The 27118-nt window shown below is 34.9% G+C and overlaps 1 protein-coding gene across 1 annotated transcript in view; it reads left to right on the forward strand.

Moving 5' to 3' along the window:
- The window catches only part of ERMP1 (endoplasmic reticulum metallopeptidase 1), a 46472-nt gene extending 19547 nt beyond the window's left edge, over positions 1-26925 (forward strand). The window contains exons 7-15 of the mRNA XM_081263243.1: positions 1145-1357; positions 2611-2831; positions 5709-5883; positions 6232-6422; positions 9511-9663; positions 11779-11981; positions 12529-12644; positions 21332-21495; positions 21578-26925. Of these exons, the coding sequence (XP_081119369.1) occupies positions 1145-1357; positions 2611-2831; positions 5709-5883; positions 6232-6422; positions 9511-9663; positions 11779-11981; positions 12529-12644; positions 21332-21495; positions 21578-21742 (1601 nt within the window). The 3' untranslated portion in view covers positions 21743-26925. The remainder of the gene's footprint in view (positions 1-1144; positions 1358-2610; positions 2832-5708; positions 5884-6231; positions 6423-9510; positions 9664-11778; positions 11982-12528; positions 12645-21331; positions 21496-21577) is intronic.
- Positions 26926-27118: the final 193 nt, after the last annotated feature.

Consider the following 27118-nt stretch of genomic DNA (forward strand, 5'->3'; position numbering starts at 1 on the left):
AAATCAGTAAGAAGATGCCAAAGGGATGAGGAATCATTGAAGGTCTGAGTTCATGCATGAACTCATTAAGACAGTTTTAAATGTTGTTGATCTGGTAATGCATTGTGGATGGTGTGGAGATGGGTTGTTCTGACAGTGATTTTCATGTGGAATAAGGGGGACATAGACTATGGTGGTGTTGACAAAAGATAGAAACAAAAGGGGAGGGATGGAGAATTAGATACATTTAAAATGTAAATTCAGCAAGACTTGACAAGTTGGATAGAAGGGATAAATCAGATGGACAGCAGTAAAGATGACAAAGTATAAAGCTTAGCTGACTAGGGAAATGGAATGCTATTGGCCATGGTGGAAAGTGGGACGGTGATTCTTATTTATATTGGCAGTGGACAGGGGAAGCAGAACTTGAATTCTGAGAGGTAAGTAAGGTATAGGGGTCTCTGAACTAGCCTGATGAAACAGATGTGGTATTAGAGCTCTTTGCAAAAATGAATAGTTCTAGTAGAAGACAAAGACTGCTTCCAAATTGAGAGGCAGTAAAATAGGGAATATGGGCCTTATTTGAGAAACTTAATAAGAAAAATGGGAGAGCAATAGGAGGTAGGAAGCTTTGTCTATTCACATTCAGCCCCTTCCTCCTTCCTTCCTTTCTTCCCTCCTTTTCTCAGAGCTTGGGATGGAACCCAGGGCCTCATGCATGCTAGGCAAGCCTTCTACCACTGCACCACATGTACCATTAGTCCTCTTATAGATTTTATTTTGAGACAGGGTCTTGCTAAATTGCTGAGGCTGTCCTCAAACTTATGGTTCTCCTGCTTCAACCTCTTGAGCTGAGATTACAGGTGTGTGCCTAGCCTTTTTGTTGTTGTTGTTTATTGAGGTACTGGGGATTGAATCCAGGTCTGCTGATGACCTACATCCCAGCCCTTTTTTTATTTTTTGAGACAGGGTTTTTCTAAGTTAGTGAGTATGATCTCAAAGTCTTATTTGTCCCATCTCAGCCTCCATGTTGCTGGAATTAGGGTGTGTGTCATTATGCCTGGCTCCCAGTTAATTTCTTATTCAAATAATAATTTATTTCTGTTTTACATATAAATTTCTTTCAAATAGTTGATTCAACCTTGTTATTTCTCTTTACTAATAGGTGATAACATTTTAGCAGTTCTTAAATATCTAGCTACATCTGATATGCTGGCTACTTCTTCAGAGTATCAACATGGAAACATGGTTTTCTTTGATGTACTTGGCCTATTTGTCATTGCCTACCCATCTCGTGTTGGCTCAATAATAAACTACATGGTGGCAATGGCTGTTGTTTTGTACCTGGGCAAAAAATTTTGGCAACCCAAACATAACAGTAAGTATTTTCCTCTAAAATTGCAAACACTGTTGTAGGATTTGCTAAAAAGTTACTGTGCTTATATCTTTCCAGAACATTAAAAAATCTTAAGAAAATAATGCTTGATTTTATATTATAAGAGATTTCTAGATAAATGTTAAATTGATATGCTTATTATACTTTTAAGTCTTGGTGAAGTACATTTTTACTCCATAAAAGTACTCTATATAAGTGCCACATAGGCGCTATTGAAAAATGATTTCTTGAGATTGATTTTTTTTTCCCTGTATTGGGGATTAAACCCAGGTGCTCATGCATGCTAGGAAAGTGTTCTACCACTGAGCTACACTCCCTCCCCTTTTTTTTGTTTTGTTTTGAGACAGTATCTTGGTAATGCCCAGGCTGGCTTCCAGTTGCATTCCTCTTGTTTCAGCCTTTGAAACAAACTGAGATTATAGGTGTATGCCTCCAGGCCCTATTTATAGATTTACTTTTAATGAAAAGCCCCATTATATAAAAAAAAAGTCTTGATCACACTGTAGACTAATAGCACACTGTTGTGAAGTATGAACAAATTGTCTTTGTTTAAATTGGTCCCTTCCGTTTGAAATGTTTCTGAGACTAAGGTGTTATGTGCTGTTACAAAATAAAATATTTAGCAACAAATTAAAATAATTTTTTATTACTAGCTATTTTCCCATGCTATTTTGCCTTCCTGTGTCAGTTTCTTTTAGGAAAATTTTATATGGAACTTTATCTTCTTTCCTGGTTAATATTTTGGTACATAAAGCATCTATCTCTAAGGTGTTAAAGATTAAAATAAACCTCCAGGCACAGTGGTGCACATCTTAATCCCAGCAACTTGGGAGGCCAAGGTAGGAGGATCACAAATTCAAAATATGCCTCAGCAACTTAGTGAGACTCTGAGCAACTTAGTGAGACCCTATTTCAAAATAAAAAATCAAAAGGGCTGGGGATGTGACTCAGTAGTTAAGTGTCCCAGAGTTTAAAATCCAGTTAAAAAAAAAAAAGATTAAAATGACCAACTTCCCTAGTAAGGGTATACCTGAATTTAGAAGACATCTGATTTATTGATAACATTCTTCTTTTTCCAGTTCCAACATTTAATTAATAGTCTTCAACATTAGGACATTTCAGTAATTTTCAGTTATGGTGGTAGATTTTTAAACATTTGTCTTTTTAGCTTGCTAACTGTTTATGTAATTGATTTGAGAAGATAGTGACTTCAACTTTTTGTTTCTCTTTATTAGCTGTTAACTACACGAAAGATTTCTTGTGTGGACTTGGCATCACTCTCGTTAGCTGGTTCACTAGCCTTGTTATGGTTCTCATTATAGCAGTGTTCATCTCTCTTATTGGACAGTCTCTCTCATGGTATAACCACTTCTATGTCTCCGTTTGTCTGTATGGAACTGCAGCAGTAGCCAAAATAATCTTCATACATACCCTTGCAAAAAGATTTTATTACGTGGTAAGTATTAGGCATATTTACTGATTTCTTTTTTGCTGCTTTCAGGAAAAGAAAACAAACTCAGGTGGGATTCATTGTGTTTGGTCTTTCAGGCTGTTATGAGAAATTGTTCAGCATGGTTATAGAAAATGCTTCCACAACTGTGTTAGTTTGCTAGGGTTTTTATTCTAAGTTGTGTTACAGAATTAAAATGAAAGCTATTCCATAAATAGTATTTAGGATGGTAGTGACAACAAGACTTGTTTGCACAGCCCTCTGCTCTGTTGCATTTGCTTAGTTTTTGTAACTGTGCTCTCACATCTACTAACCTATCCTGAGTTCACCCAGTTATGTTTGTTGTTTGGATATCCTTGATCTCCCCTGGGATATAAGCTTCATGAGGGTGGAAATTTGTTTTATTCATTGCTGTATTCTCTGTGTCTGGCATATAGCATGAACCACACAGCAAGTACTGTTTCTTAAAAGAATATTGCAACTAAAGTTTTCTCAGTTTTTCCTTCACCTTTTTTTCTTTTACCTGAATGATGTTGATGCAAATTATACATGTGTGTTATCAGAGTTAAGACACATTACTAATGGAAAAAGTGGAAAGGGAAATAGGGTTCCAGATGATAAACTGAGTTTTAGACAATATTGTCATATTGTTATGGTTTCAACTGTATAAATTTGGTAAAATGGGAATTGGGGTTATGAAATAATATAACTAAAAATGAAGTACAGTGAAGGTCATGGTTTCTGATTTTCTAAGTGTATTAAAGGGAAAAATCTTCTTAGTTTCTTTATTTTCAAAACAACAAGTAGATATCTGTGTTGTTATTGTTGTTGTTGCTGCTGCTTGTTTTTTTCTTCAGTTTGTCTTTGTAGGGGATTAGAATGGAGATATGTAAGACTACAATCCAGCGTCCTTCCACTAGGATGTCTATTTGCTGAACCTTGACTGAGTTTTAGTAAATGTTGTGAGATGGTCTGAGGAACTCTTCCATGTTAGCAGGGCCTATTGAAAAAAGGTTCTTTGAGGTTAAACTTATGTTTTTACAGTTGAACTTATGTCTTTATCTTAGTGGCTTTGATTTCCAAAAGAATCATACCTGGGGCTTAGTTTCACAAGCTTATTCTTAGTGTAGGTGTATATAATCAGAGTATGGTTGAATATTATTGATTGGGGTAGGAGGAGATAGAAATAAGAGTCTATTTACTTTCACTAATTTCAGTGGTCTGATCATAATATTTGAGGCTGAAAACACATTGGAAGGGGTAATGTGTTTTATTTTCACTTCACAAATATTCTTCAAGCACTCAATGCATGGTGATGTGGAGATTTGTGAGAATGATATTTTTCTTTGAGGAGCTCAGTTTTATTTGGGAATAGGTAGGGACTACAATGATTGCAGTACATTGTGGGACAATGTGAAATAGATTGACACAAAGTGCAATAGGAATACAGGAGAGATGAATTTTGCTTGTGGAAGTCAGGAAAAATTCACGAAGGAGGTCATAGGTTTTTGAGGCATGAGTTGAAGTTTACTAGAGAGCGAATAGGTTGATAAGGGTACAAAGTTGGGAATGTACCTGATAATTTGGGTCACAGTAAAAAGTACAGTGTGGTGAAGAGAAGGTTATAGCACAATAACTGAAAAGTTGACCAGTGTGAAGTTGGAGCATGACCCGAAAAATCAATGTGACCACCATTAAAATTTTCTTAGCAGGACAGATTTTTTTTTTTTTATTATAATGGATTGGAATAAGGCAGGAGTGGGATCGACAAATAGAGGTGATGATGAAAATAGATTTAAGGATGTTTGTTTATTTCTGGAACACTTATTATAAAATATTTTCAGTTTTCATTGCTTAGCTCTGTTGATGTTTGAGTGGCATTCAGTTTCAAATTGAATTCACAGAACCATTTTCTTCTTTTTAAGTACTAAGTCTCCTGATCGATATTGTTTTCAACAGTTGTAGCCTGTCTTTTTTTTTTTTTTTTTTTTTTTTTGCAAGAGGGAGTTGTCAAATGAACCTTAATTTCTTTGGAAAATATATGACAGGAAGTCTTGAGCTCTTGAAATAGGGTCCCTTAAAACAAACATGCTCTAGGATGAGGAGAAATGAGAAGGCTAAGAGAAACTTAAAAGATAGGTATATTCATTTTGTTATTTATGCATTGGAATTATAACTTTCATATTTGTGTTGATAGAATCCCTCTTGCACTCATTTTTAAGTATTAAGTTCATAAGGCTGCGTCTTCTGAAGAGTGCAAGGTGCTGCACAGGAGTCCTGGGGATTTAAGTCTCAAAAAAATGTAGTTCAGATTTTATAATATGAATACAAGAGGAATACACCAGGAATACAAGAAGGGGCAAAGGTGACAAGTTGGAGATAGAAAAGACTCCAGAAAATCAAGGCAAACCCAACATAGCTGTTACTTCAAAGGGCATGCAGTTTTCCAGGTGTGCTGTTGGTGGTGCTGCAGCAGTTGATAATGTTCCTTGGTAGGTCATTTCTCTAGTTTGTCTGAAACACTCTAAGCTTAGAAAAATGGATGTTTGTAGGAGGGTACTTGTTTAAATTCTGGAATATTTCCAAAGGTTTTATTTACCTAGTGGAAGAAAAGCACAGATTAGATACAAGGAATAGTGCTTTCACTTCATCTTGTTAAATTGTCCTTTCCTATGCAGCAGTAATTTATTACTTCTGATAGGATTGACCTTTTTCAGTTTTAAAGGGTAGACCTGCTTTAAAACAAAATGTAGTTCTCCTAAGCAGTGGAAGTTGTTTTATAATAAGAGATCTTTATGAATGACCCATGAATGAGACTACTTGTTTATTATTATTATTATTATTATTATTATTATTATTATTATTATTATTATTTTCTTTCAGAATGCCAGTGACCAGTATCTGGGAGAAATGTTTTTTGACATCTCATTGTTTGTACATTGTGGTTTTCTCGTAATGCTCACTTATCAAGGACTTTGCTCCGCATTCATTAGTGCAGTCTGGGTAGCATTTCCGTTGCTCACAAAGCTTTTCGTGCACAAGGACTTTCAACAACATGGTAGGGTATTTTTAGTTTTAATACAAGTGGGAAAATACCTTAAAATATATAAAGCTTCCAGAGACTATTTTTCCCCTTTTCCTTATACTTAAACCCATTCTTGTGTTTGTGAACATATACTGATATATTACTTGTAAGTAATTAAATTAAGTATTTAAATACTTAAAAGTATTTTATCTTGAGTGAAAGTGTAGATAATATGTATCTGAAGTAGATAATATGTACCTAAAGGGTAAGATTCATAGCTAATCTAATTTCTGTTAGGTGCCAAGGTGTGGCAGTACTATAAAATCTGCAACTCACTTTAGAATTCCATAGATAAGTGTTTTGTATCTCTTTTTCTCCTAGGTGCCCAAGGAAAATTTATTGCCTTTTACCTTTTGGGGATGTTTATTCCTTATCTTTATGCACTATACCTCATCTGGGCAGTATTTGAGATGTTTACCCCTATCCTTGGGAGAAGTGGTTCGGAAATCCCACCTGATGTTGTGCTGGCATCCATTTTGGCTGGTTGTACCATGATTCTCTCATCCTATTTTGTAAGAAAAAAAAATTGTTTCTTTTTTTCCTTTATTTTTTTTTATGTGAGAATATGTAATGAGTTTAGCCATACTAGATAACTAAAACAATGTTATTTAGTATGGCTAAACTCATTACATATTCTTTGAAAAGGTCTTAGGTAAACTAAATGGGGAATGGCTGTGCATTTTATGGAAGGAAAATGTAGAATGGGCTAGGCATGATGGTATGTACCTATAATCTCAGTGACTCAGGAGGCTGAGGTAAGATGACTGCTAAGTTTGAGGCCAGCTTTGACAATTTAGTGAGACCTTGTCTTTAAAATAAAAAGGGTTGAGGGTATAGCTTAGCAGTGGAGTGCCCCTGGGTTCAATTCCTAATACCACCACCACCACCCTGCTGATTGTTGATGCCACGGGATATCGTTCTCTTCATTTTCTTGTGTATGTGCAGCAATATTACTAATAGTCACTTTTTTTTTTCCTTCTGGTAGTGGGGATTGAACCCAGGAGTGCTTTACCACTGAATCATGCCCCCAGTCCTTTTTATATTTTATTTTTTTTGAGACAGGGCCTTGCTAAGTTGCAGAAGTTGGCCTCAAACTTTTCCTCTCAAGTTGCCTGGGATCATGTTGTTTGATACCATGCCCTACTGTTTTTTTTTTTTTCCATAATGGCTTATTAATAGAGAAATTATTCTTTTTTTTTAATATTTATTTTTTAGTTCTCGGCAGACACAACATCTTTGTTGGTATGTGGTGCTGAGGATCGAACCCGGGCCGCATGCATGCCAGGCGAGCGCGCTACCGCTTGAGCCACATCCCCAGCCCCGAGAAATTATTCTTGAGTAATGGAGAAGTAAACCATAGTGCTTACTTCAGATAACTTTTCCTTCAGTCCTTGGGGATTTATTAAATATATTTTGGAAAGCATTTAATTCCTGTCAAGTGATCAGTTAACAGGTTTCCTTAGGTTACACTTTGCTGTTCCAATATAGTTATATTGATTGGGTGAGAGTTGAAATGGGACTATCTCTAGGAATGGGATCAGAAGGAGTCTTAGAAACAGCTCAGTCATTGGCACACACTGGATGTTTCAGAGTCCTTCTAATGCTCCTTTTTAGTTTATTTTGTAAACATTTAAGAACCTAAAGTGACATAGGATATGCAATGTTTAAGATAGAACTATTAAGTTGATTAACCATGAAATCCAAACACATTGTTAATTTATGTATTTCCTCCTGTTCTTCTTTGTTTGGTGATTGTCATTCCATTTATTGTCATGACCAAACCTCTTCTAGAAGATGGGGAATAGTCACAAGATGAACCTTGTAATTTGTGCAAGAGGGAACTTGAATGTGGAAATGATAGCTTAAGTAAGGTTTTAGGGCAACTTTGGTAGTAGCTGACCTGAGAATGCAGAAAACACAGTATTATATAACAGGGAGGGTTTCCATGGCTAAACTTACCAGCCTTCCAATAGAGGGGAAACTCATTACTTGGCAGTATATTTGAAACTTTCTAAGGAACTGCATTTTACATATTGTGACTCGGTGGTATAAGAGCAAACAGAGTTACAAATTGTGTTTAGCTAGCTTACTGCTTTAAATCCAGGGTGCTTTGTCTTATTTCTGTACTCACAGTATATAAACATAATTCCCTTCACCTAGGAATGGAGCTGTTTTGTTGGAAATTACCTTGAATGGGATATTGGAATACTTCAGAGATGAAAATTCTTTAACTCTGCCTAGTATATTATGAATATTTGTTTAATTTTCTTGATTTTTAAAATATATATATATATATATATATATATATATATATATATATATATATATATATATATATTTTTTTTTTTTTTTTTTTCTTTAAATGATAGGAGATCAAATCCAGATCCTCATGCATGCTGGGCAAGTACTGTAATACCATGAGCCCCAAATACTTGAGTTATATTAATCACAAAGTTGCCCCTCTCTTCAACCCGTAACCCCCAGTACTGGGCATGGAACCCAAGGGGTGTTCTATCAAGCTATATCCTGAGCCCTTTTGTTTTAATTTTGAATTTTGAGACAGGGTCTAAGTTACGAGGCTGGCTTCAAACTTATGCTCCTCCTGCCTCATCCTCTTGAGTCACTGGGATTATAGGCATGCTCCACCATGCCTGGCCTTACATTTTCATTTTCATCTCAACAAAAATATTTTTGCATTCATGTTTTTCTCTACTTACTAAACCTGGAGGTGGGCAATTAGATGAAAAGGGCAAAAGTGGCAGCTGGGTTTAGGTCATTGTTTCTCCAAGTGACTTTTCAGACCACCTCAAACCCTTGAGGGAACTGGGACCTATCTGAGTCTTTGTTTTCTGTAGTTTTTAATTCAGCGGCTTGATTATAATAAAAAAAGCTGTTATTTAGTATTTTGTGGATGCCAATCTTGAGGCTGAGCCATTCCCTTTTTTTGCCCAAGTTTAGATTTGTTTTGTTTGTGTTGAAATACACAAAGGGACAGACTTACTTTGTAATGCATTTCTTTTTCCCCCCTCAAATGCAGGTCCACAGGCAAAGCCCTGAAGGTACATCTAAATACTAGTTTAGTTTACTCTTTGCTACATTGCAAAAGGATTATGGGTGGAATTTGAGTTTTATTGAAACATAACTACTTAAGCTTAAAAAGCTTGTCTTTGGTACTTTAGTGAAAACCTGTGATACCATAACATTTGGTGCAGTTCAGTGGTGTCTGCAGTGCAGTGTGAACTATTAAAGGCAATTAATAGAATCAGAAGTAATATAAGGTTTGGCTTGGTGAGTGTCAGATCTACATTCTCTTTGCTTAATCGAGCATAGGAACACTGCTTAATCTTTTTCCCATTGCTTTCTGGTTACCTGTCAAAAGGTACCATCTTGGCTAGTTGGAAGCATCTGTCATTTTCTAGGTACTGACTTGTGATGGAATTTTCAATTCCCTAGAATTAGTGCTTTATTTTATTATGTGTTGGAATATGTTATCACAGGCTGATAAATTTTCTGCATTGTCTTAGATAATACCTGTTACAAAATACAGTTAAAAAACCTTGTCAGTGATATGAATTTTTAATTTTTCTATTTTTGTTTCAGATTAACTTCATTTACCTTGCCAGAAGCACAAAAAAAACTATGCTAACTTTAACTTTGGTGTGTACAGTTACATTCCTCCTTGTTTGCAGTGGAACTTTTTTTCCGTACAGCTCCAATCCTGCTAATCCAAAGCCAAAAAGAGTTTTTCTTCAGGTAAGGCAATTTTGCATGGGTGATGTGAGATTCAGGAGAGGAAATTCAGGTTGTATGTTTTGAGCTTCGCTAGGGAACAGGAAACTCAACTGACCTTTCTGCTGTTGACCTAATTAGTTGGTCTTGATGTTTTTGTGTATATGGCAGTGAGGAAAAGACTGACAATCAAGGGGCATTCTTATTAGCTAGATGTACTTCTCCCAAGAGGTGGAATTGTAAATGCTTGCCTGTTGTTTTTATTACTATCCAAATTCTAAAACTACTCAAAAACAGGCAAATATAGATCAGAATAATGAACTTTTAGAAAAACAGATTGCAAAACTGTCTGCAGGCTGAGTAAAACTAAACTCTAAACTAGCAAAATAAAATAGATATTTATAAATTGCTAGTAAAATTGAGGTTAAATAACATTCAAAGTAATACGTAATGATGAAAATATAATAACTTAAGAGATTATTAAATTGAGATTTAGAATGTTCTTTAGATTTCAGGTTTTTTCTTTATACTTTTAGAGCTGGTAGTATAAAGATATAGCTTCATTTATGTGCTCTCTGCCTTAGGGGTTGTGGAGTAATCCAACAGAATGCCCAAGGATTCACAACCTGGATAATTATTCAAGGACTAGAAAAATTAAAAATACTAGAAGTTAGAGAGGAGATTTTAAAAAGGGGTCAAATATTCATTTTTAAAATAGTCCTGAAGGACACACTGATACATTTTATGAGTTGTACAATTTGCACAACCTTTAGTGAAGAATAAATAATTTTTAGGAGGTTCATTGTGGTTTTCAGTGACATGCTTATTTTTATAATTATGTCAGTAGTATTTACTTAGAATAAACTAGATTTTTATTTTTAAAAAGTCCAGAGGGTTCTCTTTTCCCCTCTGCACCAGAAATTGGCAGACTTTCCCTGTGAGTGGCAAGTAATAAATATCTTAGGCCTTGTCAGCTACACAGTCTCTGTAGCTCATCTGTTTCATAGAACAAAAGTAGCTGTAGACTATACCTAAGCTAGTGAGTTTGACTCTGTTTCAGTAGAACCTTATTTATAATTAGTAGGTAATTTGACCCATCAGCTGCAGTTTTCACCTTTTGCCCTATGCAGCCCTTTTTCTTTCCTGTTTCATATTCTTCAGGCTGGTTACTGCTGTTAATAGAACTATTCCAATTGGAGAGTGGTGCCTTTTCATAGAATTCTATTAGGTACAAGCTTGTCATGTAGTGTTGAGCTACAATTCTTGTTTTTCTCTGCATATGAGTTAGCTTCATGTAACACACTGAAGGGGAAATGAGTGTGGATATACGTGCTTAGGATGTATTTGTTTTAAATCCTTCTCTAAAAGGAGTTCTAGCTAATTCAAGTCTTTTAAATCTGAAATAGGCTAAAAAAAATTTTTTTTTTTTTTTGGTACCCAGGATTGAACTCAGGGGCACTCCATCACTGAGCCACATCCCCAGATCTATTTTGTATTTTATTTAGAGAAATGGTCTCACTGAGTTACTTAATTAGCGCCTCATCTTTGCTGAGGCTGGCTTTGAACTTGGGATCCTCCTGCCTCAGCCTCCCGAGCCTCTAGGATTATGGGTATTAGGCTTTTTCTTTTCTTTTTTTTAAGACTGGATCTCTCTATATGGCCCAGACTGGTCTTGAACTCCTGGGCTGAAGTGATCCTCCCTCCTCAGTCTCCTTGGTAGCTGGAACTATAGGCACACACACTGTGCCTAGCCAAAACATTTTTATGTAAAATTTAAATAGATAAATGTATTTGTAAGATACAATAAAAATCATGTAACTATCCATTATCCTGTTTAAAAAAAAAATCATAGGGGCTGGGATTGTGGCTCAGCGGAGAGCACTCACCTAGCATGGGTGGGACCTGGGTTCGATCCTCAGCACCACATAAAAATAAAGGCATTGTGTTAAAAAAAAAATTGAGCTTAAAAAAAAATCATAGCAGTAACTTAGTAATCCTGAGTGCCTTCCCCTTGTATTTTTGCTCTTTATCTACATACATTGCTTGGTATGGTCATATTTAACTATTCTTTATTAATTTGGGGTGGGAATGTGGGTGAACTAGTTGAAAGAATTTTCTCATAAGTCTTGTTCTTTTCAGCATATGACTAGAACATTTCATGACTTGGAAGGAAACATAGTTAAAAGAGACTCTGGAATATGGATTAATGGGTTTGATTATACTGGAATGTCTCACATAACACCTCATGTTCCTGAGATCAATGACACCATCCGGGCTCACTGTGAGGAGAATGCGCCCCTTTGTGGGTTCCCGTGGTATCTTCCAGTACACTTTTTGATCAGGTTGGTTCATTACTTTCCTGTTTAAGTAGGGGTTAGTTTGCTCTCAAGTTCTGTCAGTACCCTGTTACTTAAACTTTTATCCTTAACCCACAAGTCAAATGCTGATTATACTGTTTTTCTATTAGTATAAAATTCCTGTTCTTTAGTGGGATTAAGCACTCAGAAAAGTACTTTTGTTTTTTCAAATTTAAAAAGTCTATAAAATTGTGAGTAGTTAGAAAGAGTGACCCTCCTAGTTATTAAAATAGATAGCAGTTAAGCATCAATCTTAGATTTTATTTCTAGTTTTTATGATTTGGTAGTAAAGGATTAGATGAGAAGAAATAGGATGCGACATGGACTCACAATCAGCTAGGTAACTCCTCTCTTCTTAAATTTGGGAAAGTTTTATTATACAATAACCTGGGTTTCAGAGGAGTTGGTGTTATAATATTATTCAGTTTTTTTCATATCTAAGGATGTGTTCATGTATTATGAATACTTCATGAATTATAGAAACTGTCAACTAGTAAGATATGCCAAACATTGAAGCTACCTTTCCAAATAGGAAAAACTGGTATCTTCCTGCCCCCGAAGTTTCTTCAAGAAATCCTGCTTATTTCAGACTTATATCCAAAGAACAGACACCTTGGGATTCTGTAAGGTTAACATTTGAAGCAACAGGTAAGTCAGATAACAGGTTTTTTTCTTCTGTCCTTATTTCTTAAATTTTTAAATAAGTTGCATATATATTTTCCCCTAAAACTCAGTGGTGCTGTACCACTGAGCTACACCCCAGCCCTTGAGATGACTTTTGTTGACCTGTTTATTACCTAGAAATATGTTATTTCCAAATAATTCAAGATTTTCCAGTTGTTTTTCTTTTCTTTTTTTTTTTTTTTTAAAGAGAGAGAGAGAGTGAGAGAGAGATTTTTTTTTAGTTCTCGGCAGACACAGCATCTTTGTATGTGGTGCTGAGGATCGAACCCGGGCCGCACGCATGCCAGGCGAGCGCGCTACCGCTTGAGCCATATCCCCAGCCCTCCAGTTGTTTTTCTGATATTAATTTCTAGTTTAATCTCATTGTGATCTGAGAGCATACTTTGCATAATTTCTGTTCTGAATTTGCTGAGGTGTGCTGTACAGTGAGGATATGGTCTTTTATGGAATGCTCCATGTGTGCTTAGAAAGAAATGTATGCTACTGCTATTGGGTGAAGATTCTATGAATGTCACTTAGATCCGTGTGATTGCTGATATTGTTCAGTTCAACTATATCCTTATTAATTTTGAGTTTTTGTCCCACCTATTTTGATGCTTTGTTGTTAGATACATATACATTAAAGATTATGTCATCTTATAGAACTGACCCTTTATTATTATGTAATGCCCATTTATACCTGATAATTTTCCATGCTCTGAAGTCTGCATTGTCTATAATTAATATAGCTCTCTAGTTTTTTTTGATTAGTAATAGTATTGCATATTTTTGGTACTCATTTACTTTTAATATATTTGTCTTCATATTTTAAGTATGTTTCTTGTTTGGTCTTGTTTTTTGATCCAGTCAGAAAATCTATTAATTGGTACATTTAGACTATTGATATTCAAATGATTATTGATATTTGGATTAGAATATACCATATTTGTTACTGTTTTATATCTATTGCCCTTGTTTTTTGTTTCTATTTATGCCTTCCATTTCTTTAAAATTTTTTGCTCCATATAGTTTTAATTGAGCATTTTATATGATTTCATTTTCTTTACTTTTTTAGCAATCAGTAATACTTCTTTTTAAACTTTTTTTTTTGGTGGTTGCCTTAGTGTTTGCTATGTATGTTTACAGCTAATCCAAGCCCACTTTCAAATAACACTCTACATATCATGAGTAGTATGAGTATTTTATAATAATGAAAGAATCCTAATTTTTCCTGTTTCCCCTATATTTTTGTCATTCAAATGTAATCATGTAAGCATACATAATAAAATATATTGTTGTCACTGTTATCTTGAGCAAACTATTATCTGTTAGATCAGTTAAAATAAGAAAAATGAGAAAATTTTTATCTTCACTTGTTTCCTCTCCAGTGCTCTTCCTTTCTTCATTTAACTCCAAGTTACTCCTATATTATACAAGTTTTAATTGAGGATTTTGTATTTTCTGTTTTTATTTACTCTCTTAGAATATCAATTTTCTCCATTTTAATTAATGGTTGCTTTAGAGCTTGTAATAAGTCCACCTTCAAACAACACTGGACTGTTTGGCTAGTACCGATGCTTTATAACATAGCATTCTTGATTCCTCTCTTCCTGGGATTTTTATGTACTTGATCTCTGAAGCAACTGGTAGGTCATATGACACTTTTTTCTTTGACCCATCACTTAAACTTTATAATAAGTTGCATGTGGTTTTCCTCATCAAATTTATTACAATAACTAGCAATTTAGGAGCTTATGGTGTCTCTAAAAGAAAATGAGGTTGGTTATGACTTTTAGGGAACCCTACTGAAGAACTTTGTAGTGTCAGATATTGGATCATTGTTAGATCCATAATAGCACTTGAACTGGCACAGGTAGATATTATGACTTTGTTTACCTTTCTTAGTACATTTTCTTTCCATCTCCATGTTTAAAACTAGTAGTTAGAATTATATAAAAAAAATAAGAGAGCTCATATATAATGGAATAATTTGGCATGAACATACTTTATATACAGAGTTATGAAAAATTGTGCTGTGAATGGATAATTATAAATGTAATGCACTCCACTATTGTCATGTATGTAAGAAATAATTAAAAAACAAAAACAAAAACTGGTAGTTAGCTCTTCTACTTTCTCTGTTGATGTTTTGGCCTATAAGTTTTCTTGCTAGGATATCTTTTATGGTGCTGCCAGTTTATCCTTTCAAAAATAAATTTGATAATGTTGCTTCTTTATGTAAAAAACTTGAAGTTCCATGCTTGCTGAATAGGTTCAAACTCTCTGGCAGTCCTTATCTTCAGGAGTCTAGCCACTGTGTATGTTTGCAGTTTTTTTTTTTTTTTTTTTTTTTTTAAGCACTCCACTGAGACTTTCTTGGTAGTACCTTCTATCCCAATTCTACCCTTCTCTGCTTTGTAAAATACGAAAACTTCTCTGGTCTTCCTCTCCATGAAAGTGAGCAAGTGCCATCCTTCCACTTTTTCTTTCCTTTGTACAGGTCTGTGGTAGCACTGATTATTTAGTTCATGCTTTTGTTTCCATTAGAAATCAAGGGAGGCAGATGTGGATGGTTTCTCTATTCTTGGCATCCAGTACTTTTAAAGAGTACTCCAGATACATTGAATTATTTAGTTTGGCAGTTTTATTCTCTTAAGTAAGCAGCCTGCTTGAACATTTTCCTCTTAGTAGGGAGACAGATGCTTGAGAAAGAAGAGAAATATATGACATAGGAAATTTGTCTCATCTTCAGTAGCTGACAGAGTTTGCATGATTACTAGCTATTTTTTTTAAGAATAAGCAAACGATAAAAAAAAAAAGAATAATCAAATGATGGGCTGGGGTTGTGGCTCAGTGGTAGAGTGCTTGCCTAGCACGTGCGAGGCACTGGGTTCAATCCTCACCACCAAATAATACATAAGTAAATAAAATAAAGGTACTGTGTCCAACTAAAACTAAAAAAATAAATATTAAAAAAACAAGAATAAGCAAATGAGGATTGTTTTGTTTCCCTTTCTAGTGACTTGTCTTTGGGAAGTGTGATAGTTAACTTTATGTGTCAGTTTGGGCTAGGCCACAGAACCCTGATATTTAGACAAAGCTGTTCTAGATATTTCTGTAAAATAAATATTTGTGATAAGATTAACATGTAGATCAGTGGACTTTGAGTCAAGCAGATTGACTGACTTTCAGGACCTCATCCAGTCAGTGAAATCCTTAAGGAAATCACTACCAGGGAATTCTGCCAGCAGACTGCCTTTGCACTCATACTGTAGGATTTTTTTCCCAGGTTTTGAGCCTGATGGCCTACCCTGCAAATTTTGGACTTGCCTGCCTCCACAATCATGTCAGCAAAATTTAAAAAATAAATACTCACCATACATTCAGTTGGTTCTGTTTTTCTAGGATCACTTGTATAGTTGTTTACTCTGTACCTTCTTTTAAGTTTTGCAGTGCTGGTGATTGATCCCAGGGCCTCATTTATGCTACTCAAGCACTCTACCACTGGACTACATCCCTTTTAAAATTTTTTTTTTCTAATTTGTTATATATGATAGCAGAATGCATTTCAATTAATAGTACACATGTAGAGCACAATTTTCCATGTCTCTGGTTGTACACAAAGTAGAGTCACACCATTCATGTCTTCATACATGTACTTAGGGTAATGATGTCCATCTCATTCCACCGTCTTTCCTACCCGCCTGCCCTCTCCTCTTTGCCCTATCTAAAGTTTCTCCATTCCTCCCATGCTCCCCACCATCTCCATTATGGATCAGCATCCTTATATCAGAGAAAACATTTGGAATTTGGTTTTTGGGATTGGCTTACTTCACTTAGCATATCCTCCAACTCCATCCATTTGCCTGCAAATGCCATGATTATATTTTTAATGCTGAATAATATTCCATTGTGTATATATACCAGAGTTTCTTTATCCATTCATCTACTGAAGGGCATCTGGGTTGGTTCCACAATTTCTGCTCTGTACTTTCTTAATATTGAGTACCACTCACATGGTAGAAAGTTGCCTAGTTATGTATAACTAAAAAGCACCAATTAAAAAAAAAAGATGCCTAGAATATTCATGACTGAAAAGTATTTTCAAATATGACTTTCCCCTTCATTTTGTTTGTATTTTTAAACCTAATTTACATACAGTGAAATATGAAGATCTTATTTCGTTTCATTAGTTTTGGTAAAAGCATATATTTGACTCATGAAACCTTCATTCCCATGAAGATACAGAAATTTCCATTGCCCAGAATGTTTCTTTTATGCATGTTTCCAGTCTCTCTGAACTTCACTAATGCATATTTTGATTTTTACATTCACAGGTTATTTGGCTTGTTCTTGAACTTTAAATAAATGGAATCATCCAGTATGTAATTGTCTCGGTCATTAAGCAAAGGCTTTTGAGGTTCAGCTATGTTATTTGAGTATCAGTATTTTTTTCCTTTCTGTTGCTGAATGTAGTCATACAAAGATCTCATAGTTTATTATTCTCCTGTTGATAGACACTTGAATTAATTCGTTTCTAGTTTGGGGTTGATGTAAATAAGGCTATAATGAACATTCTTGTATAAAGCTTTTTTTTGGGGGGTGGGTGGGAAATAGGTGTTCCATTTCTTTTGGACAAATATATATTAGAATTGCTGAGTTCATAAGGTAGACATGTTTAGTTTTTTAAGATTGTTCTACATTTCACTCCCAACTTGTAATATATGAAATTTCTAGTCTTCCCATGGTCTTTTTCATTTTATCATTTCTAGAGGGGGGTGTGTCTTGCATTTTTCAGATAATAGTGTAGCACGTTTTCAAGTACTATTGGCCACTCACATATCTTGCTTTGTTTCTTTGTCTTTTCCCATTTTTGTAAAATTATGTTGCTTATTGACTTGTAAGACTTTGTATTTTCTAGATAAAGTCCTTCATGAGATACACATTGTGAAGATTTTCTTACTCATTCTCTTAATTTTGTCTTTTGGTATATAGAAATTTTAAATTTTTATGAAGCCTAATTTATCAGGATTTTCTGTGTTAAAAAAAAAAATCTATGCCTACCCAGAAGTCATGAAAATAGACTGTTTCTCCTAGAAGCTATGGCTTTAGCTTTTATAGGCCTCTGACCCACTTTTAATTTTCATGTATGGTGTGAGGTGTAGGTTCAAGGCTTTTTTCTGTATAGATATTCAGTTGTCCTAGCACCATTTGTTGAACACACTTTCCCCATTGAGTTCCTTTGGTGCCTTTGCCAACAATTATCTGTGTTTGCATGGATCTATTTGTGTACCATTTATCACACTTTTAATTATAGAAGCTTTATAAAGTTTAAATTTGTGATTTGAAGAGTTAAATTTGTAATCCCCCCATTATTTTTCATGCTATTTATGTTTTCCCACATGAGCTTTAGTAATAATTTGTCTAACTCCTTATTGCTTATTGGTATTTTTTGGAGTACCATGATAAATTCATAAATTAACTTTAGGATAACTATTATTGAATCACCCTGTCCATCGACTGGGAGTGACTTGTCCTTTGCTCACATCTGTTTTTATATCTTTCAGGAATGTTTTAAAATTTTCCTCATCTAGATTTTATTGGTATTGTAATTGGGGACTGTCTCTATCATTATATCCTCTTATGTTGTTTTTTTGTAGGTACGAAGGCAGTTTATTTCTGTCAGTTTTATATCCTACTACCTATTTTTATGCTAGTTTTATCCTTAATACTCTCAGATTCTTCAGTTGTACCAGGGATTATTCAACTTTGTTCTCTAAAGGGCCACATAGTAAATATTTTAGGCTTTGCCATATACATCTGTCACATATTTTTTTTTTAATTCTTTGGTTAACTGTTTTTTTTTAAAAATATCTTTATTTTTGTTTTTATTTTTGCATGTGGTGCCAAGGATTGAACCCAGTACCTCCTGCTTGCAAGGCAAGCACTCTACTGCTGAGCTACAACCCCAGCCCTGGTTAACTGCTTTTTAAAAATGTAAAAACCATTCTTAGCCTGAGGCCCATTAAAAAAATAGACCTCAGGTGGGATTTATTGACTACTGCATATCACCTGCAAATATAGTTCTGTTTCTTCTATACCAGTTCTTATGCCCCTAGCTGATTGATACATTGGTTTTTACTGTCATGATTTCATGGAATTATGTTATTTTATTTGCTATATACCTGTTTCTATGTCTTCTTTGCTTATTAAAAGCTTGGCATTTATAAAATTTTTTTGTTTTAAGCCCCTATTTGACCTTTTACTATCTGTTGGTTTTTAAATGGTGTATTTTAACTCCTACCAAATTTGCTTATTCCATTTTTCTCTTTGCCTCTTCAGTTTTCTTCCGATTTGTGTTACATGTAATATCTGTCTTGTCCAGCTTCACTTTGAGTATGTTTTAGCAATGCATTCAGAAATATTCAAACACCCACTCTAAGTTCTTTTGTTGCAGTTTTTGCAGTTCTTTCTTTGTTGGATGAATCTTATCCTCTTGCCTTCTCAACTAGGGGCTCTTGAGTGCTGTGTATATGTTTATGTGTGTTTGTTTAAAACTGGTGATGTTATATATAGCATGATACTTGAAGGACAAGTGGTGGACATAAAAATTTTGCTCATACTTTAAAATATTGTTTTAAAAAATTCTTCTCATTGTTGCTTTGTATATTGTTTTCGCAGTTTGATGTCAGTCTAATTCTCTTAGCCCTATAAAGTATTTGATGCTTTTACTGAAGACCTTGAATTTTTGTTTGTTAATGGGTATTTAACCCAGGGGCACTTTACCACTGAGTCACACCCTCAATTCTTTATTTTTTATTTTGAGACAGAGTCTCAAAAGTTGTTGAGGCTGCTCTTGAACTTGCAATCTTGTCTCAAGTCTCTGGAGTTCCTGGGGGTTGCTTTGCTATTTTTTCTTTTTAGGTTTTTCATTCTAGGTTGATATTATAAGGTTACCAGTAAGACTTTGTAATGTGTAGATTCAGATCTTTTACTTCTGGGAAGTTTCCTTGGATTACCGATTTGAATATTGACCATGTTCCATTGTTTTGTTTTTCTTCTTTAGTGATATACATTGAATGTTGCTTCCTTTTGACCTACCTTCCATCTTTACCTCTCTTGACCTTTCTTTCTTTTCCTTTTTCTTTTCTTAGTACTTTGCTACCTTTCTATAGATCTGGAGTCTCTTTTGTCTTGGGCATGTTATAATTTAGTCTACCTTTTCTTCCATTTCTTTTTCTAGACCTTAGAAAAGAAATGGAAGTTCTATCAATTCTTTTAATTTTTCCTTGTAGTATATGCACTTCTAAGGTTTAGAATTTCTGATTCATGGTACTGTTTTCCCCATAGCTCCAAAATGTTCTTGTTACCATATTTAGTTGAGAATGTTGGCTTAGTTTTCTTTTACTTAATGTTGTTTTGAGGTGTGTTCTCATTTTGTTTTCTAATAGCTATATAGTCCTGTTTGTCCTTGTCTTCCTCACTTTTGTTGTTATTGGGTGTTTGTAAGACTCCTAGCCAATGGGTTGCTCTTCTGTCAGTATAACAGAGTTTAGATTTTTTAAATAAATTTTTAAATTCGTTTTGGTGTGGATAGGTTTTATGTCTTCCAGTTTCTATTTTGCTTTGGTCTTGCTGGACCATAAATCTGCCCTTTTTGTTTCTTTACACCTCCACCCTCCCACCCCTGGTTTCTTTTTCCTTTCTTTTTGCTTTATTTCTCCCTTAGAAGCTTCACTTTTGAAAACTGATAGGTCAAATAGTGTGTCCTTTAAGTAGCTTCCCCAACTTTGCTTTAACTGGACATGTGCTATTCTCAGATTTAGGGTGGACTTGCTTGGTCTGCCTTTGTTTGCCACAAAACTTGTAGCAGGAACAAGGCAGGCATGAGCATGTGAATTTGTTTATTTATTTATTCTTCTCAAATTTGAGTTAAAAAAAAACACCCCCTCAGCCAAATTTGAAAATAAAGTTAAAATTTGGCTGAGGGGGTGGGTTTTTTAAGTTTTTAGTTTGACAACCACTTTTGTTAGTTTCTTGCAAGTATCTGGTGCTAATTAAATTATCAAAACTTAACTGTTTCATTGTACTGCAAAAAGGGAAAAATTAGTGTCAACTATTTTAAAGTGTTAATATCAACTCTCTGAAATTACAACTCGATTCATAATTGTCTCAGTACTTTTATAATACTTTGAAGTCTTCCCAACTTCCCCATGCTTTTTCTTTTTTTATATGTATTTATTTTTTAGTTGTAGTTGGACACAATACATTTATTAATTTATTTTTATGTGGTGATGAGGGTTGAATCCAGGGCTGCACACGTGCAAGGCGAGTGCTCTCCTGCTGAGGCACAACCCCAGCCCTCCCATGCTTTTTCTAATATAATCCTCTCTAAATGAATTCCTAATATCATATAGCACATGACAGTATCAATACTTAACATAGGCTTTCTTGTTTAGATTTTTTGCCCTTTCTGCTGTGCTTCATTGCTTAACCTTGTTGGATAATGCATCAAATGTCCAAACTGGTAGGCCTCCATTAGGTCTGTAGTGAATACATTTAAAGTGATACAAGGCACGCACCTTCATAGTATAGTTTGGGAGGTGGGTTTATTGCCTTTTCTTGATGCTTTTTTAAAGATGTAACTGTTCTTTCTTCCTCTTCTCTTATAGGACCAAGCCATATGTCATTCTATGTTCGACCCCACAAAGGGTCAACACTTTTTCAGTGGTCTCTTGGTAATGGTACCCCAGTCACAAGCAAAGGAGGTGACTATTTTGTATTTTATTCCCATGGACTCCAAGCCTCTGCATGGCAGTTCTGGATAGAAGTGCAGGTGGGAATTTTCCATGTGATATTTAACAAAAACCTTGAATTCAGTTATCTGGCTTGGAGAACTAACAGATTATCTCTGGCAGGTCGTAGAAGAACAGCCTGAAGGAATGGTTACTGTAGCCATCGCTGCCCACTATTTATCTGGGGAAGACAAGAGATCCTCTCAGTTAGATGCTCTGAAGGAGAAATTCCCAGATTGGACATTTCCCTCTGCTTGGGTGTGCACCTACAGTCTCTTTGTGTTTTAATCTTGTGGATAAGCTCTTAAGTACGTGCCCAAGGGATACTCATGTGACAGTTACATGGATATTTGTAACGTAAGTCAATGAATTTTAATGAGCATATGTTCAAAAAGCTTTTTGGGTTAACACTCTTTAGGGCCAGCCACTGTATGGGTTAAATTGGGATTGTGAAGTGTGACCTTTTTGACACTCAAAAATGCCATTTTCTGGTACTTAATCACATGTGGGTATTGCCATTACACACATAATGTCATTTTTTATGACCTTAAGGACAAGAGCCAACAAACCAGTTGCAATAGCTGCCTCTCTAGGATCAACAAAATTTAGACTGTCAGACCACCATTAACAAGATAAAAGTCATTTCTACTTAAAACCCAAGATCATTTGTTTTATTAGTAGAGGTGGGCAGAAATACCGTTCACTATGGTAATGACTCCCATAAGGACTGTGGAAGAAGGGTGGGACTCTGGACCTAAGTATTGTATAGAGTGTGCTTTGTGTAAATGTGGAGCCCTGTGCAGAGCTGGCCAAATAGAGCTGTTGCCATGCTACTTTCCTGAGGTGGTTTCCTATTGTCCTCTGAAACGTGTTCTCTGCCTCCATCTTAGCAGATTGAGAAGGGGAACATTTGCTCAGCTGTATTTCCCTCTGGGTTTTTATGGTTCTTTTGATTCAGAAAAATTGTGGAAGTATACAGCCTGAATATCCTTCCTCAGAGCACTGAGTTGCCAATGTGGCTATTCTGGGGTGCAAGCTGTGGGGAGGATAGGGAATGGTGGGTATTTTACAAATATTCTGTTTTGTAGGAGTCTTTTGTTATACAAGGTTAATCCTTTAGGATGATTTTATCGATACACTGGGTCCTTTTTTTGTTTTCTATCCAGTTACATAATTTCCTGATAAACTTACTGTCCAGTGAGACTGGCTTTCCTGAGACTTGAAGTTGTGGCTTATATGGGAATGAGACCACTAGAACTGTTAAGTGTTCAAATCCTGTATCACAGCAGCACTAGGCCTTAAAGGTGCTTTTCATTTTGAAGATGGATGGGGGGTGTCTAGCTTGTGAGGTATAACAAAGCAGCAATAGAGTGTGGCGAGATCATTGGTAAATAGCACTAAAGTTTTTTTTTTTTTTCATTAAGACGTAATAAGTTAGACAAATTCTGTGTTAGTAAGCACAGGCCAAAACCAGTTGAAAGCCATAGAAGAAAAAAAAAATTCTCAGGTGATGCAGGAACAAGAGGAATGCTTCTTGAAAAGTGGCCCTGAGATCTGTCTGCATAGTAAGAACATACTAAGTGTGCATCAAAGAGATAACTTTCTTGAAATTGCTTGTGTGATGTGTACAATGTGCTCTCTTAAATCATGCTCCTCATATTGCCTAATTTATTTATGACTTCCTAAAAACTGTGCCGTAGGTAGCAGGGCTTTGGCCAGAGCTTTCACATGCATTAACACTGGAGTCATTGCTTTTCCTGGAGTTAGTTAAAAATCATTCTATCAGACTCAAGTGCTTGAAGTGTCTGGCTCCTGCTGCATATGCCTAGAAGTACATAAGGTTTGCAGGACTTAATCATCGTTCAGAGAAAAAGTAACACAATGATAGTTTCTCAATGAATTTCAAAATAAAGATATATTCTGTCCCTGTGGTTAATCTGAAATAGATTATTAGAGATTATTTATAGAAAAAACTAAAACACCATGTTGAGAACACTACGAAAAATCTGTTCTCTGTGATTCCCCCACCCCCACTATGGGGAAGGCTACTGTTTCTCCTTTCAGTAATAATCATGGTTTGCCTTGGGGTTGTTTCTCTAGGCAAACAATTGTTTCATTTAGCATTATGAAGCTTTTGTATTGTGCAAAGCCCATAACAAAATGCTCACTTACTCTTACTGCCTGCTTAATAATCTGGGAGGTTGTTTTAATGCTAAATGGTCAAGTAATTAGTGTTCAGTCCTATTAGTAAACATAATGTATCATGTTAGCAACTTCTGGGACTAATAAACCTGTTAGGTCCACCCCTGCTTTTATCTGATCATTTGAATAACATTTCTAAAAGGGTCTTTTAAACTCTGAAGCATTTTCTACAGAACTTAAAAGTAGCACAATATTGTAACATTCAGGGAAAGTGTGAAGAATTGATTTCAAAGTAGTTCTTATGTGACCTAAGAATGACTGTTGCATGGTATTTGTTTCCCCAGTTTAGCAGATGAAATTAAACAAGGTAGGATACTTTAAGATGTAACCACCAAGGGTTGGGGTGGGGTGCACAAGCTAGCCTGCTGACTCAGGAAGCTTTCGGAAGAGTGATTGTTTCTGTCCATTTCTTTTTGCTGGTTTGCTGACTTGTTGAGGATTAATTGTTGCCTTACAATGTTACTGAAATAAACTTTTTAACATACTGGTTAGTATCTTCTTAATAGAAAAAAACTTTAATTGCTTACTTTATCCTCATATTTTGGTTATTTCATGTTTTATGTAGCTTTTAATTAATGCTAAAGACATATATGGCTTATATGTGTATAATTGCTATTTCAATGAATGAAATGAGCAAATAACTCAGATTATTTCAGGTGAAATCTTTATACCTTGGAATGAAGTTCATGCATCTGAATTTTATAGAACTTAAATGAAATTGTTTGGTAAATGTTGAATTGTAGCATATTTAGGAGTTTTAAATCATCAAACGGCTAATAATGAATGATGGTGGGAAGGTAGGGCTAGGAGAGAGGGAAGAAATTCTCAGTGACAGCAGTAACACACCGTTTAATCTCCAGCCAAGGGAAGGGCAGCACCATTCACCAAAACAGAGCACACACTTCTGATTCAAAGATCTCTATTCAGGTTTCCTGAGTGAATTCTTTCAAGGTGAAATGGCCAGACAATTTCTTAATATACCTCCCTTTCTTTTAGGGCAAATAAACTCAAGATGTACTTGTGCCTTGTATCTGTTTAGTTGAAATATTTATGGAATTTTGAAGTACATCAATTTTTTTTTGAAATTACTACTTCCATATTTGATTTGCAAAAAATTTCTTTTTATCTAATTTGGCTGTACATCATGACCAAGTAGGAATGCAAGGTTAGGTTAACGTTCAAAAATCAAATCTAAAAAAGGGCAAAACACACATGATCATCTCAGTAGATGCAAAAGTGTTTACAAATACAAAATCCTGCCAGTGATAAAAAAAATTCCCAACAATCTTAGGAGGCAACTCAACCTGGTAAAGTCAGCTATAAAAAACCTGCAGCTAACATGATAGTTAATGATAAGAGACTGAAATCTTTCCCTGTGAGATCAGGAAGAAGACAAGATGTCCATTGTTGCCACTGTTATTCATTGTTGTCCTGGTGGCTTTAACTATGGCTATTTGGCAAGGGAAAGAAAGGCATCCAGATTGAAAAGGTTCAAACTAGCTGCAAATGACACAATCTATATAGAAATCTATTTATCTAAGGAGTCTACATACATACACACACCAGTGGAACAACAACCTTACAGTTATTGGATAATACACCACTACTGACCTCAATATCAATTTCTATACAAACAAAACAAAAATGAATTTCATTTACAAGAGCATGAAGAACAAAATCCTTAGGAATATGTTAACAAAAGCACAAACCCTTTAAACTGAAAACTACAAAGCGCATTGCTAAAAGAAATTAAAGACCAGTATTCCTAAAACTGATTTGTAGATTGAATATAACACCTATCATCAATCAGCTGACTTTTTGTTTAGTGCAGAAATCACAAGTTGATCCTAAAATTCATATGGGACTTCAAAGGACCCAGAATAGCTGAAATGGCTTTAAAAAAAAAAAATGAAGTTAGGACTCACACTTTCAAAATTTCCTATAAAGCAAGAACATTCAAGAAAGACAGCACGTTACTGTTGTAAAGGATAAACACTGAGATCATTGTAACATACAGATGACTGTTAATTGAGAGTCTAGAAATAAACCTAGACATTTAGAGTCAATTGATTTTTGGCAATTCACTGAGAAAAAAAATCTCTTCAATAAATGGTGCTCAACTGAATATCCACTTGCAATAGTTAACTAAAAATGGTTCAGAATTCTAACTGTATAAGCTAAAATTATAAAATTTTTATAGATAGGAAAACATAAATAAATGTAATTTGAATTAGGGAAATTGTTTCCACTGTGAATGGAAAAAAGACAGAATGAGGAAATTCTTGCAAATCACTTATCTGGTAAGGGCCTAGTATTCAAAATATAGAAAAAACTCTTGCAATTCAATGACATATGAAAAGATGTAATCAATAAATAGTTAGTTAAAATATAAATTATACTGACATACCCATTTCATTTACAAGTTCAATGGCTTTGACCAAAAAGGTAGACGACAAGTTTTTGTTGTAGAGACTGGGACCTCCATCCACTGGTAGTGGGAATGTTAGTGCAGGTACTCCAAAAACAACAAAAAATTAAACAATCATCATATGACCCACAGTTGCACTGTCAGTCCCTTGTTATCCATGGGAATACCTTCCAAGATCCCTACGCAGTGGATTCCTGAAATTATAATGGTACCTGATTTATACCATGTTTTTTCTATACATACACACCCATGACTAATTTTAATTTATAAATTAGGCACAGTAAGATATTAATAACTACCAGAACAATTATAATAATGTTATTTAAAACTATTTCTTTTAATTTTTCATTTAATATTTTTGGATTTCAGTCTAGTTGACTGATGGTAACTGAAGACTCAAAGTAAAACTGCAGTTAAGGGGGGGAATTTACAGTATCTGAATGTTCATATTTATAATAGCCCCAAAGAAGAAAAAAAAAAACCCAAATAAACCCTCAACTGCTGAATTGATGAATTAATTACATTGACACAATGAAATAATATTCAACCTTAGGAAAGGAACTAAGGTACTTAGTAAAGGTTACACAAGTAAAGGATGTCAGATATAAAAGTCCATGTTTTATATGATCATGAAATGTCCAGAATAAACAAATTCATAGCAACAGCAGATTTAGGAATGCAGAAAAATGGGAAAGTCAAAATAATTTTTAATCCCCCATATTAGAGAAAGATGCTCAGTCTCCTGTACACTTCAATATAAAATTGCTTGCTTGATGGAGGTCATATGGGATAATTTTCTATCATTTATTATATTTTGAACATTTTCCATGTTATATTAACTGTTGTTCTAACATTCTGTTGTCTGGCATTTAGGATGCTGCCAGCTCTACATCTACGTATGAATATTCTAAATATATCTGCCTGAATTTATAGGCATTTCATAAGGAAAAACTCCAGGTAAAATTGTAAAAATAAGAAGTTTTTTTGAGACAGGGTATTGGTATGTTGCCCAGGCTGATCTTGAACTCCTGGGC

This window comes from Spermophilus citellus (genome assembly GCF_964194105.1).
Source record: "Spermophilus citellus genome assembly, chromosome: 2".
Lineage (NCBI taxonomy): Eukaryota > Metazoa > Chordata > Mammalia > Rodentia > Sciuridae > Spermophilus > Spermophilus citellus.